The sequence below is a fragment of the Ranitomeya variabilis genome, chromosome 1 (genome assembly GCF_051348905.1).
Source record: "Ranitomeya variabilis isolate aRanVar5 chromosome 1, aRanVar5.hap1, whole genome shotgun sequence".
Lineage (NCBI taxonomy): Eukaryota > Metazoa > Chordata > Amphibia > Anura > Dendrobatidae > Ranitomeya > Ranitomeya variabilis.
Window position 1 is genome coordinate 22945985 of NC_135232.1, and position 17761 is coordinate 22963745.

Consider the following 17761-nt stretch of genomic DNA (forward strand, 5'->3'; position numbering starts at 1 on the left):
ACCAGTGAAGACATCGCTGGATCGGTGTCACACACACCGATTCAGCGATGTCAGCGGGGCCTCAACGACCAAAAAAAGGTCCAGGCCATTCCGACACGACCAGCGATCTCGCAGCAGGGGCCTGATCGCTGGTACGTGTCACACATAGCGAGATCGCTATGGAGGTCGCTGTTGCGTCACAAAACTTGTGACTCAGCAGCGATCTCGCTAGCGATCTCGCTATGTGAGACGGGGCCTTAAACCTGAAACTGGCTTCTCCCTGTGTGAGATCTTTTATGTCTAGCAAGATCTGATTTATAGGTAGAACATTGTCCACATTTTAGTCATGAAAATGGCTTCTCGACCGGGGGGGGGGAATTCTCTGATGTCTAACAAAACCCGATTTCACAGTAAAACATTTCCAAAATCCTGAACATGAAATTTGGTTCTCCAGTGTGTGAACTAATTGATGTGTTATATAAGTCTGTTTCTGATTGAAACATGTTCCACATTGTGAACATGAAATGTTTTTTTCCCTGTTTGAAATCTCTGACGTTTAGTAAGATCTGATTTCACATTAAACCACATCTCACATTCTGATCATGAAAATGGCTTCTCCCTGGCGTGAATTTTTTTATGTTTTATAAGAATAGGTCTCTGGTTAAAACTTTTTCCACATTGTAGACATGAAAATGGCTTCTCCCCAGTGTGAATTCTCTGATGATTAAGAAGATATTGTTTCAAGGCAAAACATTTCCCACATTGTGAACATGAAAATGGCTTCTCCTCAGCGTGAATTTTCTGATGATTAAGAAGATATTGTTTCACGGTAAAACATTTTCCACACTCTAAACATGAAAAAGGTTTATCTCTTGTGTGAATTCTCTGATGTTTAACAAAAACTGATTTAGCTGTAAAACATTTCCCACATTCTGAACATGAAAATGGCTTCTCTCCTGTGTGAATCATTTGATGTGTTATAAAATGTTGTTTCTGGTTAAAACATTTTCCACATTCTGAACATGAGAATGTTTTCTTTACTGTGTGAACTCCTTCATGACTAACAAGTTCTGATTTATGGGTAAAGCGTTTTCTACATTTTGGGCATGAAAATGGCTTTTCCTCTGCGTGAAATCTTTGATGTTTGATAAAAAAATGTTTCTGATTAAAACATTTCCCACATTCTGAACATGAAAACGGCTTCTCCCCTGTGTGAATTCTTTGATGCATTATAAGTCTATGTTTCTGAATAAAACATTTTCCACACTGTGAACATAAAAATGTCTTCTCCCCTGTGTGAAATCTCTGATGATTAACAAGATCTGATTTCACAGTAAAACACATTTCACATTCTGAGCATGAAAATGGCTTCTCCCCAGTGTGAATTCTTTGATGTGTAATAAGATATTGTTTCTGGTTAAAACATTTTCCACATTGTGAACATGAAAATGGCTTCTTCTCTACGTGAATTCTCTGATGGCTGACAAGATCCTGTTTCGTGGTGAAACATTTTACACATTGTGAACATGAAAATGGCTTCTCCCCTGTGTGAATCCTCTGATGATTAAGAAGAGCCTGTTTCACGGTAAAACATTTTCCACATTCTAAACATGAAAATGGCTTCTCCCCTGTATGAATTTTTTTATGTCCAAAAAGACTACTTTTATGCTTAAAAAGTTTCCCACATTGTGAACATGAAAATGGCTTCTCCCCTGTGTGAATTATTTGATGTGCAATAAGAGTTGGTTTTAGGGCAAAACATTTCCCACACTGTGAACATGAAAATGGCTTCTCCCCTGTGTGAATTCTATGATGTACAGCTAACTTTGATTTAGTGGGAAAACATTTGCCACATTCTGAACATGAATATGGCTTCCCCCCTATGGTAGCTTTTTGACGTTTGACACCCGATCTGTCACTAGTATTTTGCTTTACAGCCTGTGATGAATCAGGAGGTAGGATCTGTTTTACTGGATCACATGATACATTTTGTATATGAGGGGTGGAGGATATATCTTCAAGTTTTGCCTTCTCGTCATGTGCATATTGAATGATGCTACAATCATCTGCATTATCATGTGAAGATTTTGGATGTCCCTCTGAACTCCCGGTACAGTCATCTGCAAAGAATAAAACAAATTATATTATCTTCTAGCAATATAACCGCAATAATTATATTGATGTTTTATGACATTATAAATGAGAGGCTTATAGAAAAAAAATCACTTATTAACCTAATAAAATATTTAATTGCAAAACAGATCACAATCTCAGATGCCGAGATCACTAGATCACAATGTTATGATAGCAGGCTTTTCTGTTGCGGTTTTCTACTTCTATGTTGTAGACATCTTCATGTCTCATGTTGTCACTGCTCTTTTCTAGTAAAATTGCCCAGTGGAGAATCAGAAGTAAACCTATATGTGAAGCTTCTGGGGGTCTCCGTCTCACACAATCCCGAACATGTCTGCCACATTTACTTTAGCACAGAGTACAGCAGAGGGGAGAAGTACAGTCATATACAAGGAAAAAAATGAAAGGATCTCACTGAGAAGCCCTGAGATGTCCACTCCTGGATAAAGTGTGTATAATAAAATGTATAGTGATGTGACCGATAACAGGGGCATATTATGTAGCAGTACTGTATACGAGGCTAAACCAGAGAAATCATATACAACGAAGCCTGAATTTTTCTACATTTTCCTTTTTTTTTCTCTTTAGGAGTGGATACATTACAATGATACATTCTCCTGCCTTTACCAGCTGCAACCAGAGTTAGCTCCATTCGCTGCTGTTTAACCATATAGATGCCGGTGCAATGTTTAAAGGGAATCTGTCACTAGGTTTTTGCTACCCTATCCGAGAAGAGCATAGTGTGAGGGCAGAGACCCTGATTCCAGGAATGTGTCACTTACGGAGTTGCTCGCTGTCATTTTGATAAAATCCCTTCTTTCTCTGCTGCAGATCTAGCGGTTACGTTAATATTGAGCTCTGTATAACCCGCTCACACGGCTGATTGGCAGCTTTCTTCCCATATACAGTTTACAGCTCGTCAAAAAATCCAGCACTAAATAAAGGAAAAGTTGCTTACGAATAAAAATCCAATTTATTTAGATCCGTTAAAATACAATAAACTACATTAAAAATTAATGAAAAAAATGCAGTTTATTGTATTTTAATGGATCTAAATAAATTTGACTCGTATTCATAAGCAATTTTTCCTTTGTTACTGGATTTTATTCTCTTTTTTACATGTTTTACTGTGGGGAAATCGGTCCCACTATAGCTGAGCATCAATCCTGGCACTTCATGTGTATTTGCCTGGACTTCATGGTGAGATGATGTTTTTCCTTTTTTTTTCTACACAAAAAGCTGCCAATCAGAGATAGGGGCAGGGTTATACAGAGCCCATGAATAAGCTGGACTACCTGGCAGCAGATTTACTAGTCCTCTAGTGATAATCTCCTGATGATAAACCAGTGATATTATCAAAACTGCAGAAAGCAACTCAGTAAGAGACACATCACTGGAATCAAGGTCTCTGACCCTACGTTATGCTGCTCTGCTGATTAAGTGGCAAAAGCCGAATGACAGATTCCCTTTAAACTAAAACTACTAAGACTAAAAAATGAGTAATAAAAAGTTAAATTTCTAAAACTAATATGAATATATACACACATATACAGTGAAGGAAATAATTATTTGATCCTTTGCTGATTTTGTAAGTTTGCCCAATGACAAAGACATGAACAGTCTATAATTTTAAGGGTAGGCTAATTTTAATATTGAGAGATAGAATATCAAAAATAAAATCCAGAAAATCACATTGTATAAATTATATACAGTACATTTGTTTGCATTTTACAGTGAGAATTAAGTACCTATATACTCGAGTATAAGCTGACCCGAGTATAAGCCGACCCCCCTAATTTTGCAATAAAAAACTGGGAAAACTTATTGACTCGATTATAAGCCTAGGGTGAAAAATGCAGCAGCTACTGGTAAATTTCAAAAATAAAAAGTGATACCAATAAGAGTAAAATTAATTGAGACATCAGTAGGTCAAGTGTTTTTGAATATCCATATTGAATCAGGAGCCCCATATAATGCTCCATACAGTTCTTTATGGCCCCATAGATGCCCCATATAATGCTGCATGCAGTTATGGCCCCATAGATGCCCCATATAATGCTCCATGCAGTTATGGCCCCATAGATGCCCCATATAATGCTCCATGCAGTTATGCCCCATAGATGCCCCATATAATGCTCCATGCAGTTATGGCCCCATAGATGCCCCATATAATGCTCCATGCAGTTATGGCCCCATAGATGCCCCATATAATGCTCCATGCAGTTATGGCCCCATAGATGCTCCATATAATGCTCCATGCAGTTATGGCCCCATAGATGCCACATATAATGCTCCATGCAGTTATGGCCCCATAGATGCCCCATATAATGCTCCATGCAGTTATGGCCCCACAGATGCTCCATATAATGCTCCATGCAGTTCATTATGGCCCCATAGATGCTCCATATAGCATTGTGCCACATGTAATGCTGCTGCTGCTAATGCAATAAAAAAAAAAATGACATACCTCTCGTCACTGCCCGCTGTTCCTCAGCGTCCTGTCTCTCAGCACTGACTGTTCAGGCAGAGTGCGGCGCGTACACTCATACGTCATCGCGCCCTCTGACCTGAACAGTTACAACAAGAGGATGGGAAGACGGAGCGGAGCCTGGCGGATGGAACGCGGACAGGTGAATATGAAATACTGACCTGCTCCTGGCTCTGTCCCTGCCTGTCCCATGGTACCGCAGCTTCTTTCTGTAGTGAGCGGTCACTGGTACCGCTCATTACAGTAATGAATATGTGGTTCCGCCCCTATGGGAGTGGAGTCCATATTCATTACTTTAACGAGCGGTACCACGTGACCGCTAAATAGAGGAAGAGCTGCAGCGCGGGAGACCATGGGATATGTGGGGACCGCGTCAGGAGCAGGTGAGTATGCGACAGTCCTCTCTCCCCCTCACCCACCGACCATGACTCGAGTATAAGCCAAGAGGGGCACTTTCAGCCCCAAAATTTGGGCTGAAAATCTCGGCTTATACTCGAGTATATACGGTATTTGATCCCTCTGAAAAACAAGACTTAATACTTGTTGGTAAAACCCTTGTTGGCAAGCACAGCAGTCAGATGTTTTTTGTAGTTGATGATGAAGTTTGCGCACATGTTAGGAGAAATTTTGCTCCACTCCTCTTTGCAAATCATCTATAAATCATTAAGATTTTGAGGCTGTCGTTTGGCAACTCAGAGCTTCATCTCCCTCCATAAGTTTTCTATGGGATTAAGGTCTGGAGACTGGCAAGGCCACTCCATGACCTTAATGTGCTTCTTTCTGAGCTACTCCTTTGTTGCCTTAGCTGTATGTTTTGGGTCATTGTCTTGCTGGAAGACCCAGCCACGACCCATTTTTAATGTCCTGGCAGAGGGAAGAAGGTTGTCAATCAGGATTTTATGGTACATGGCTCCATCCATTCTCCCATTGACGTGGTGAAGTAGTCCTCCATGCTTGAAAGAGGGGACGGTGTTCTTTGGTCATAGGCAGCATTTCTCTTCCTCCAAAACACGCCGATTTGAGTTAATGCCAAAGACCTAAATTTTTGTCTCCTCTGATCACAGCACCTTCTCGCGTTCACTCACAGAATCATCCAGGAGTTCATTTGGAAACTGCAGACAGCCTGCACATGTGCCTTCTTGAGCAGGGGGACCTTGCGGGCAGTGCAGGATTTTAAACCTTTACGGCGTAATGTGTTGCCAATGGTTTTCTTGGTGACTGTGGTCCCAGCTGCCCTGAGATCATTAACAAATCGTCCTCCATAGCCTCTCCATGTGCAGCATGTCACCCCATAGCCTTCCCATATGCAGCATGATGCCCCCATAAACTCCCCACATGCAGCATGTAACACCATAGCCTCCCCATGTGCAGCATGTCACCCCCATAGCCTCCGCAAGTGCAGCATGTCACCCCCATACTTTCCCCATGTGCAGCATGTCACCCCCATACTCTCCCCATGTGCAGCATGTCACCCCCATACTTTCCCCATGTGCAGCATGTCACCCCCATAGCTTCCCCAAGTGCAGCACGTCAGCCCCATAGCCTCCCCATGTGCAGCGGGTCACCCCCATAGCCAGCAGCATGTCACCCCCAATATGAAGCACCATGTGCAGCATATCACCCCCATAGCCTCCCCATGCCCACCCAAACATCTCATACACAAAAAAAAAAGCACAACACATACTCGCCTTGGTCTTGTTCTGCTTGTCTCCCTGCCTCCAGTGCGCTGACTCTGCAGTATACAGCTGGCAGGATGAAATGACGTTATTGCATCAGCTGTTTCACATGCTGACTGGTTGAGGAAGTGGCCGGAGGCCCCTCCTCCACCAATGCAGTCAGAGCCTATGGAGACAACAAAGACAGCGAGCGGGCGGGCACGGTGCGGACCGTGGACCTCTGTTTTCCAGTCCACGGCTGTCTCGGTCCGAGGGACGGACTGAGACAGCCAGAGGGCCGAATGCGGCCTGCGGGCCGCACTTTGCCCAGGTCTGCCTTAGTGAATTTCCTATAAAAGTTGGCGACTCATACAAAACAACGCTTTAAGGTCACTACGTTGAACCCAATCTATTATGGCTTGCACCTTCCCATGATCCATTTTAAACCCATCTGATGATAAAATGCATCCCATAAATGAAACTTCCTGAACAGAAAAAATAAATTTCTCACTTTTCGCAAACAAAGAAATTTATTTTCTTTGTAATACGACAAAATTAAAATATCATGAAGGTAAATAACAAATCTCCGAAGGCAATCAAAGAAGACATCATTCATACATTTTTGAAATAGTGCAGGTGCAATGGTTAACCAGAAAGGTATGGCAAGATTTTCGAATAAACCCTCCGACGATAAAAACGCCATTTTCCACTCATCACCTTTTCGGATGTGAATCAAATTATAAGCCCCTCTAAGATCAAGTTTAGAAAACCATTGAGCCCCAGTAAGCTGATTATAATGGTCGGGGATCAGTAGAATTAGTAAGTGTTCTTTTTTATATAGGTTACACTATATAGGTGGGGTTTTTCTTTCACAAAATCAATCCAAGTTTTGTGAAAATAAAAGGTTGTTTTTTTGTTATCCCTGCGCACATTCATTTTTCTACATTCATTATTTAAATAACCTATGGTTCTCACAGGGGCAGAGAAAGCCCCTCCATTATCTAACCACCTAGAGCATCTTAGGCATAAAGACTAAGATCAGAGCTATCTCCACTCCCATCATTTTGGAGGTACCCGATTGTCAGACACATGTATTTGGGGGGACGTCTCCATGATCTGGATTCTATCACCACACACTGATATCAGATTAATAGGAGCTGATGATTTCTGAGGCCAAAAATGGACAAATACTCTCCCTTCATAAGAACTGACATTTGATGATGAGGAAATCGGCCGCTCACATAAGTAAAATTCATCTCCAGCTGTAGATTATCATCCATATTATAAATGACGACCTGTGACCTCACATATAACAGGAGATAATAATAATAATTTTTATTTATATAGCGCCAACATATTCCGCAGCGCTTTACAACTTATAGAGGGGACTTGTACAGACAATAGACATTACAGCATAACAGAAATCACAGTTCAAAACAGATACCAGGAGGAATGAGGGCCCTGATCGCAAGCTACAAACTATGAGGAAAAGGGGAGACACAAGAGGTGGATGGTAACAATTGCTTTAGTTATTTGGACCAGCCATAGTGTAAGGCTCGGGTGTTCATGTAAAGCTGCATGAACCAGTTAACTGCCTAAGTGTGTAGCAGTACAGACACAGAGGGCTATTAACTGCATAAAGTGTATGAGAACATGATGAGAGGAACCTGATTATGTTTTTTTTTTTTTTTTGAATGGGCCACAGAGGGATGGTTAGGTTAATGCATTGAGGCGGTAGGCCAGTCTGGACAAATGAGTTTTAAGGGCACGCTTAAAACTGTGGGGATTGGGTATTAATCGTATTAACCTAGGTAATGCATTCCAAAGAATCGGCGCAGCACGTGTAAAGTCTTGGAGACGGGAATGGGAGGTTCTGATTATTGAGGATGCTAACCTGAGGTCATTAGCGGAGCGGATGGCACGGGTAGGGTGGTAGACTGAGACCAGAGAGGAGATGTAGGGTGGTGCTGAGCCATGGAGTGCTTTGTGGATGAGGGCAGTAGTTTTGTACTGGATTCTGGAGTGGATGGATAGCCAGTGTAATGACTGGCACAAGGTAGAGGCATCGGTGTAACGGTTGGTGACGAATATGATCCTGGCAGCAGCATTCAGGACAGATTGGAGCGGGGAGAGTTTGGTAAGAGGGGGGCCGATTAGTAGAGAGTTACAATAGTCCAGACGAGAATGAGTAAGTGAGACAGTAAGAGTTTTTGCAGAGTTGAAAGTAAGAAAAGGGCGAATTCTAGAAATGTTTTTGAGATGCAGATAAGAAGAGCGAGCCAGTGATCGGATGTGGGGGGTGAATGAAAGCTCGGAATCAAGGATGACCCCAAGACAGCGGGCATGTTGCTTTGGAGAAATGGTGGAACCGCACACGGAGATGGCAATGTCAGGCAAAGGTAGGTTAGTAGAGGGAGAGAACACGAGGAATTCAGTTTTTGACAGGTTCAGTTTCAGATAGAGGGAGGACATGATGTTAGAGACAGCGGTAAGACAATCACTGGTGTTTTCTAAAAAGGTCGGCATGATAACAGGAGAAGAGGTGTATAATTGGGTGTGGTCAGCATAGAGATGGTACTGGAAACCAAATCTACTGATTGTTTGTCCAATAGGGGCAATATACAAAGAGAAGAGGAGGGGGCCTAGAACTGATCCTTGAGGAACCACAACAGTAAGGGGAAGGTGAGAGGAGGAGGAACCAGCAAAACATACAGTGAAGGAGATCATTATCAATTCACATTGTGCTGAAAGTGAATATTCATCTAAAGACCCTCACCTGGGCGGTGGTCTGTGGGGGTCTCCTCCTTACACCACTGATCGCCCCTTACATTAGGGGTCTCCTCCTTACACCGCTGATCGCCTCTCACATTAGGAGTTTCCTCTTTACACCGCTGATCGCCCCTCACACCATTAATATGGTTCCAATCTTTTTCCGGATCCACAACCTGCAAAACAAATATTGTAAAAGTCCCCGATGATCGGAGAAGTCCCCCGGGAATAATGGTGAGAAGATCCGGACATGTGATGTCTGTGGTCAGCTGTGATCCTGCCGTCTCCACCGCTCTCATTACACAAGTATAAACCATACTAGATGGAGGCCCGATGCTATCGCATCGGGAGATCGGTAATGTCGCCATGGGGGCAGGCTTTGCAGCATTAAGAATCTCTCCCCCCCCCCCATGTGCTCACCACCTATCCACTCTCTCTCCCCATGTGCTGACTTCTCCCATCTGTGCTTTCTTCTTTGTCCTGTCCAGCCGAATGATTCACTGCGCCTGAGTGAAATTCGCACAGACGCAGTAAATCAGACCGCCGCCATGTTTGTGCAGAGAGATAGCGGAGGCCACATTAAAACTGTGCATGCGCTCCTTTTGTACAAAGATGGCGGCGGTCAGTGAATTATTCGGCTAATCCCGGGGGGGCGGCGTGTTTGCAACGGTGTTCCGCTGGTGGTACCACGCAAGAGGCTGCATACGGCATATACAGTGCGTGTGTGTGTGTGTTTCGTACGGCATATACACTGTGTGCGTTGCGACGGTGTTCTGCTGGTGGTACCGCACAAGAGGCTGGTACCACCAGCAGTTTCCATTTTGAGACGCTCAGCATTTGGGTGTCCCAATATGGAGGTCAGTGAACTTCTGCTGCTTGGAATTCTGGGATCCGGACACAACTGGATGGCACAGGATGTGAAGACATTACAAGGTAAGTATATATTAAGATAATACTGGAGGAGAAAACAAGACTGAACACAAGGTCGTCACAGCCGTCTACACATCATAGGGAGATCTCCACCTACCTGATGGTCCTGTGGAGGAGGAGGAGCGAGACATCTCTCTGGGGTTGTCCTCTTACTGGAGAGAACTGAGGAGACACAGACAGGACTGACATCATTATTACATACAGAGAATTATAGGCCGTGTGTATTTATTCCTGTCTATTACCTGGTGATGTGCGGGGCCGGTGCTCCTCCATCATCACCTCCTGGTACCGATCCTTGTGTCCTTCTAGATACTCCCACTCCTCCATGGAGAAATAGATGGTGATGTCCTGACACCTTATAGGAACCTGACACGCACAATGATACCATCATCACACAGAATCCTCCAGTGCTGTCCTGTATAATGTCCCAGCATTCCCAGCAGTGTCACCTCTCCAGTCAGCAGCGCAATTATCTTGTGGGTGAGTTCTAGGATCTTCTGGTCATTGATGTCCTCATGTATCCGGGGGTGAGGTGGAGGCCCTGCGATTGGGCTCAGGGTTCCTCCCCGTCCTTCAGACACAGGGGCCTGACAGCGATCACTAGAGGTCTTCACTACTGTGTAATCCTGAGTGTGGAGACATTAATAATATTACTACACACATCTCCAGAGTCCGGTCATATCCTGTTATTCCCTTAGTTAATGAAGCCATGTGATGATATCAGAGCCTCTCACCTCTCCGGTCATATCACCTGTAATTCCCTAGATAATGATGTCATGTAATGACATCGGATCCTCTCACCTCTCCAGTAAGCTGGAAGACTATCTCCAGGGTGAGGTTTAATATCCTCTCTGCCATCTTGTCTGTGTCCTTACTCATCGTTGAAGAGTCAATCAGGAAAGTGATTTCACATGGAATTTATTAGCAGAGGATCCTTTTTCTGTATGAACCTGAATAGAGAGAAGATGAGACGATAAAAAAAATGACAAACTCCATAGTAAACAGAACAATTACTGCAGATATATTAGAGATATGTGTGGATGTCGAATTCCCTCTTATGTATGGTTTAGGAGTTGGATAACTTGTTATGTCAGTTTGTCACTGCGAAGACACCGGGGGTCAGCAGGTGCCCTGGTCCGCTAACCGAGACCACATGGACCAGAGATCATCCCACAGAACGCAGCCTCTCCTTTTACCGTGGGCGTAAAACTACTCAACAACACAGGGTGAGGGTAAAACTGCATGGCAATACTTTATTGAACCACAAAACAAGCAGATAACACATAACAGTCCCATGAAAAAAAAACAAAATAGTGCAAATTACAAAGTGTCACCCTTCTACTGACTCAGCAGGACAAGAGCAGCTGTGACTTCAGATATGTACTCTTACAGCTGGGGCGAAGGTCCACTAAGTTGGCATCCTGTAGAATGTTAAATCTGTGTCCCTCGTGATGGAACCACGATGTCTTAGCTGCTGTCTTGTAAAGAGTCTGTGGTTCTTTGGATCTCCGGATGTCTTGGCTGTCTAGATGACTGGATGTGTATCTTGTTACAGAGGCACATATCCTCTTTTTATAGTTCACAACTGTTCATCACGCCATTATTCACAGGTCAAGGAGAATGAGTGAAGAGATTGATTCATATTGTTTGACTATTTAATCTATTTGCATATTTGCCTCCTCTATTTTGCAAGTCAACAAACTGGCTGGCCTGGACAATGTGTAATCAACATATCAGCAAACATAATTGTTCAATTATCCTGGGTCTCAGTCATCCAGGATAACAGCACAATATGTTACAATAAAAATCAACTTAAAAGTCAACATTACAGGCTTATACAAACAAATGTCTGTGTTTTCTTGACCAACCAAAGAAAAAACATACATATAAGTCTATTCCTTGTGGTTTAAAGAAAATAAACATCTGGTTAATGAAGATAAAATGGCTACAGCCAATCGCTGGCCGGAGTGCTGATATCAGTAGGTACGGCACGAGACTGGTGAATACCATCAACTGCAACAATGGTCATGTGACATATATAACGACGTCATTAAATTATATTTAAACAATAATGACTTCATTAAGACCATCTCGACATATGACGTAGTTTTCACAACATACCGTATTTTTTGGACTCTAAGACGGACTTTTTTCCTCCAAAAACAGATGTACCTGCTCTGGCTGTTGGAGGGAGGTTGGGGAGTGGCAGCGGAGGAGCAGCGGGACACAGGAGGCAGGAATCGGCAGCTGCGGCTAAATCCTGTGCCGGCTACTAAAGAGAAATGAATATTCCCTGCATTTCACGCCCATGGGAGTGAAGGGCAGTGAATATTCATTGCTCTTTAATAGCGGACACGCTGTTAGCCTCAGCTGCCGTCTTCCTGCAGCTGCCGGGCGTTCGCGTGTGCCTGCTATCTAAGGCAATGAATATTCACTCCCATAGGCGTGGAATTCAGTGAATATGTATTCCCTTTAGTCGCAGCATGCGTGAACGCCCGGCAGCTGCAGGAAGCCGGTGACTGCGGCTAACACTGTGCTCATTATTAAAGATCAATGAATATTCACTGCTTTCCACACAGATAGTCTCGGCTTGGAGAGTAGTGAGTCCAGAAGCTGTCCTCGGCTTGTAAGCAGCACATTACGTCACTGCCATGCGTTGCTTATAAGCATAAATCAGCTGCTGGCATGGGAACAAGACACTGCAAGTGAGCACATTGGCTGGAATAGCTAGCAGATGCCATGTCACATTTGCAGAGCCCCTGATGTGCCTAAAAAGGAGAAGAAAAGGGAAGGTTGGAGAAAACAGTGTGAGAAAACAAAAAGATCAACATGAAAAAGACGGCAGATAAGACACAGCCGGCAGGGAGAGCTCTGACCAAAGAGCAGCAGGATTTATTATACAACACATCAAGAAAACCACTTTCACTATATGCAGTTTATCAGGAAAGAGTAAGGGTACCGTCTCACATAACGATTTACCAACGATCACGACCAGCGATACGACCTGGCCGTGATCGTTGGTAAGTCGTTGTATGGTCGCTGAGGAGCTGTCACACAGAAAGCTCTCCAGCGACCAACGATGCCGAGGTTCGCTGGTAACCAGGGTAAACATCGGGTTACTAAGAGCAGGGCCGCGCTTAGTAACCCGATGTTTACCGTGGTTACCAGCGTAAAAGTAAAAAAAAAACAAACCGTACATACTCACCATCTGATGTCCGTCAGGTCCCTTGCCGTCCGCTTCCCGCTCTGACTGAGTGCCGCCGTAAAGTGAAAGCAGATCACAGCGGCGACGTCACACACATCGATCCAGCGATGACAGCGGGAGATCCAGCGACGAAAGAAGTTTCAAACGATCTGCTACGACGTACGATTCTCAGCGGGGTCCCTGATCGCAGTAGCGTGTCAGACACTGCGAGATCGTATCTATATCGCTAGAACGTCACAAATCGTGCCGTCGTAGCGATGAAAATGCCACTGTGTGACGGTACCCTAAGTCAGAGGAGTCACCAGGAAGCGCGAGGGATCGGTAAATACTCACAAATCACAAATCTGAAGTAAAACACTTTGCTAAGTTGCACATTTTTTTGACATTTTCCCTTCTTTGCACACTCGCTCTCGTTCACCAAGATTGGATGGAGACGTCTGTGATCAGCATTTTTTCATGTCTTGTCACAGATTCTCTGGGATTTGGGTCTGGACTGTGACTAGGCTGTTCACACACATGAATATGCTCTGATCTACAACCTTCATTGGAGCTCTGGCAGAATGTTTAGGGTAGTTGGCCAGCTGGAAGGTGAACCTACGCCCAATCTCAAATCTTCTGTAGCTTCGAACAGTTTTTTCTCCAGGATTGCCCTGTATTTAGCTCCACTCATCTTCTCATTAATTCTAACCAGCTTTCCTGCCCCTGCTGAAGAAATAACTCCCCACAAGATGATGCTGCCACTACCATGTGTGACGGTGGGGATGGTGTTTTCAGGGTTAGTTTTGCACAACACATAGCGTTTTACATTTAGCTCAAAAAATTCTAGTTTGGTCTCATCTGACCAGAGCCCCTTCTTCAACATGCTCGCTGTGTCCCCTACATGGCATGAGGAAGAAGGTGCTCTGGTCACATGAAACCAAATGAGAAGTTTTTCTGTAAGGCTGGTTTCACGTTTGCATCTGCACGGGCAGCGTTTGATCCGCATAGATCCACAGTCGTCATGCATACATATATTTAACATGGTGTACGCATGGACATGCATTTGTACCCGTTCGCATGCTTTTGCGTACACATGCGTCGTTTCGCGGTGTGCGGCTGTTCGTGGCGAACGCAACATGTTGCATTTTTGGAAGCATCAAAAATCTGTCAAATATGCGCGGCATGCGAATGCGGATAAGTGCGTTAAAAAAGCATTACTGTCTATGGGAACGCATGCATACGTATGTGTTCGATGCGCTTGCGTACTTCAGACTGAAAAATGTCCAGGAACTGATTTAGACACGCCCATTGGAAATATCGAACGCATGCGCATAAAAAACACAAACGTAGGCAAAAAACACAAACGTATGCACACGCAGCATATTTTTTGCCGTCATGCGTAAGATGATGCGGATAAAAAACGGTGCGTAAACATGCGTTTGCATGCGGCTTGACATGCACTTGCGCATGCAGATGATACGCTGCGCACATATACGCAAATGTGAACTTAGCCTTAAATGCAAAACATTATGCATGGTGGAAAACTAACACAGCACATCACCTTGAAAATATCATCCCCAAAATCAAACATGGTGATGGCAGCATCTACATGTACTGCAACTATGCATTTCTTTAGAGGCTTCTCTGGGGGTGTGCGCTTTCACACCCCTATAGAAGACTTTGCAGAAATGACCAGTTGAACTACAAGCAGAGATTACACATACTCATATCTTCTATATCCGCAGTGTCAAAACCGCAGCAGAACCTGAACGTGGGAACGTATCCTAATAGCTCTGTTCCACCAGCGGCTGTTAACCTGTTAAATGCGTCTGTCAATCTCTGACAGTGGCATTTAACACGTACCGGCAGGGTCGCACGTTGTTCCACATGACCATCGGCGTGCATGTTCGCGGGGGAATTGATGAGTTGCCATACCAGCAGGGGTCTGCTAAAGACCTCCATGCCAGTCATTAGCCCATGTGAAAGCCATCCTGTGTTCATAGGAGATCGGGATTTTTGGTACATACAACAATGCAGTGAAAAGTGAATAAAAGGTTTTAAAAAAATATGGAAAAAAAACCTAAAAAATTAAAAAGTTCAAATCACCCCCTTTTCACTACTAAAAATTAAGAATTAAGAAATTAAAAAGAAAAATACACATACGGTACTTAGTATCGCTCTGTTCGTAAACTTCTGATTTATCAAAATCTAAAATAATTAATCGGATCAGTACATGGCTTAATGAGGAAAAAAAATCAAAACATCAGAACTGTGTTTTTTTTGGCTGCTGGAACAACACAAAAAAATATGACAAGAGGAGATCAAAACATCGTGTCTGCCTCAAAATGATACCAATAAAAACATCGACTCGGGATGCAAAAAAAAAACCCAGCCGCCACAGCCCCAAATCCCGAATATTGAAAACATTACGGCTCTTGGAAAATCACGACACGAGCAAAAATTTTACACTTAAACAAAGCAAAACCTCTCCGTGTTTGATATCTGCGCACTCGTACCGACCGGCGAATTGTATCGGCAGCTCAGTTTAAAGGGAACCTGTCACCCCTAAAATCGAGGGTGAGCTAAGCCCACTGGCATCAGGGGCTTATCTACAGCATTCTGTAATGCTGTAGATAAGCCCCCGATGTATCCTAAAAGATGAGAAAAAGAGGTTAGATTATACTCACCTGGGCGGGCGGTCCGATCCGGTGGGCGTCCCGGTCCTTCTTCATCTTCATAGGATGGCGTCCTCTTCTGGTCTTCATGCTGCGGCTCCGGCGCAGGCGTACTTTGTCTGCCCTGTTGAGGGCAGAGCAAAGTACTGCAGTGTGCAGGCGCCGGGAAAGGTCAGAGAGGCCCAGCACCTGCGCACTGCAGTACTTTGTCTGCCCTGTTGAGGGCAGAGCAAAGTACGCCTGCGCCGCAGCGTGAAGACCAGAAGAGGACGTCATCTGATGAAGATAGGAGGCGCCGGACCGGACCGCGACACCCATCGGACTGGACCGGGACCGCCCCTGGGTGTGTATAATCTAACCTCTTTTCCTTATATTTTAGGATACATTGGGGGCTTATCTACAGCATTCCAGAAGCCCCTGATGCTGGTGGGCTTAGCTCACCCTCGATTTTGGGGGTGACAGGTTCCCTTTAACCATATAGTGAACATGGTAAATAAAAAAAAAACAATAGTGGAATTGCGCTTTTTCGCTATCTCGACGACCTTGGAATGTTTTCCCATATCACATGATAATATGGACGGTGTCATTCAAAAGCACAACTCGTCTTGCAGAAAACAAGCCGATCCGGCTATGGGGACAGAAAGTAAAAAGTTATGTTTCTTGCGAGGGAGGAAAAAAACAAACTCCCCAGGTTGTTATGGCCGCACTTGTCCTGGAGAATCAGGTATTTTTACTGCACAATGAAAACTGTAAGTAAAACCCTTCACCGTCTTTCAGGCCAAAACCGGTCCCTAATGGGTTAATAACCCACACTAATCCAAGCAGAGATACACACACATACCTCCTCCTGCAGAGACAGGCACCACTGTGTGCTTTGTGCTGACAGGATCTGTGTGATGTCACAGTCATGTGATCAGTCATGGGGGGAGGAGTCACATTACCTCACCCTCAGTCAGAACTTTCTCCTTTTTTTTACCTCAGCCTCATATTATGACTGTGACGCCGTATTCATGAAGTCGCCACGCCGTAAGGCGAAATCGAAAAGTTTCCTGACACCTGTGTCAGTCATGTCGCTTTTCTGTCCCAAAAGCACTGATTCTTTTAACCCCTGTACCTCCGAGGGTGGTTTGCATGTTAATAACCGGGCCAATTTTTACAATGCTGACCACTGTCACTTCATGAGGTAATAACTCTGGAACACTTCAACGGAACCCGGTGATTCTGAAACTGTTTTTTCATGACATATTGTACTTCATGTTAGTGGTAAGATTTCTTCTATATGACTTGCATTTATTTGTGAAAAAAATGGAAATTTAGAGAAAATTTAGAAAATTTTGCAATTTTATAACTTTGATTTTTGAAGCCCTTAAATCACAGAGATATGTCACACAAAATTCTTAATAAAGTGCCTCCAACTTCCTCATTATAGGGAATCTTCCGCCAGATGTTCCGTCTGAATCACGTATTTTGGAGATTTACACGGAAACCCTGATGCAAGTTCTCAGCGCAGTATGCAGGATAAATGTGCGCCTTTGGAAGGCAGAATGAAAAATCAACAGCAGGTGAAGAGTTGCTTTTATTTTTTACATCGTGATTAAGTGACTTTATTCTTCGGGTCAGGGCGATTACAGCGATATCAGCTTTATATCGGGTTTTTATGTTTGGCAGCTGTCGCACACTAAAACATGCTTTTTATTGCAAAAAAATAGTTTTTGCATAACCATATTATGAAAGCTATAATTTTTCCATATTTTGGCCGACAGTCATGTGAGGGCTTTTTTTGCGGACGAGTTTACATTTTTATTGGTATCATTTTCGGGCACATGACATTTTTTCATCACTTTCTCTTCTGATTTTTGTGAGGCAGAATGAACATAAAACAGCAAATTCAGGATTTTTTTTTGTTGGGGGGGAGCGTTTATACCGTTCTGCGTGTGGTAAAATTGAT

General features: G+C 43.8%; 1 protein-coding gene across 1 annotated transcript; it reads right to left on the minus strand.

Annotated features, from left to right (window-relative positions):
* Positions 1 to 235: 235 nt before the first annotated feature.
* LOC143802952 (uncharacterized) lies at positions 236 to 16757 on the minus strand. Its single transcript, XM_077281371.1, has 7 exons — positions 16655 to 16757; positions 10756 to 10904; positions 10404 to 10580; positions 10197 to 10320; positions 10052 to 10116; positions 9032 to 9200; positions 236 to 2099 (listed from the first exon to the last, which is right to left on the minus strand). The coding sequence occupies exons 2-7, from the start codon at positions 10831 to 10833 to the stop codon at positions 580 to 582; spliced, it is 2133 nt and encodes a 710-aa protein (XP_077137486.1). The 5' UTR covers positions 10834 to 10904; positions 16655 to 16757; the 3' UTR covers positions 236 to 579.
* Between the last annotated feature and the right edge of the window lie 1004 nt (positions 16758 to 17761).

Coding starts and splice junctions, on each gene's coding strand:
- LOC143802952 (XM_077281371.1), bottom strand. CDS start 10,833: ATGAGTAAGGACACAGACAAGATGGCAGAGAGGATATTAAACCTCACC. Junction 10,117..10,196: donor CCGGCCCCGCACATCACCAG/GTAATAGACAGG, acceptor GTGTCTCCTCAG/TTCTCTCCAGTAAGAGGACA. Junction 2,100..9,031: donor CCCCACAGACCACCGCCCAG/GTGAGGGTCTTT, acceptor TATTCTTTGCAG/ATGACTGTACCGGGAGTTCA.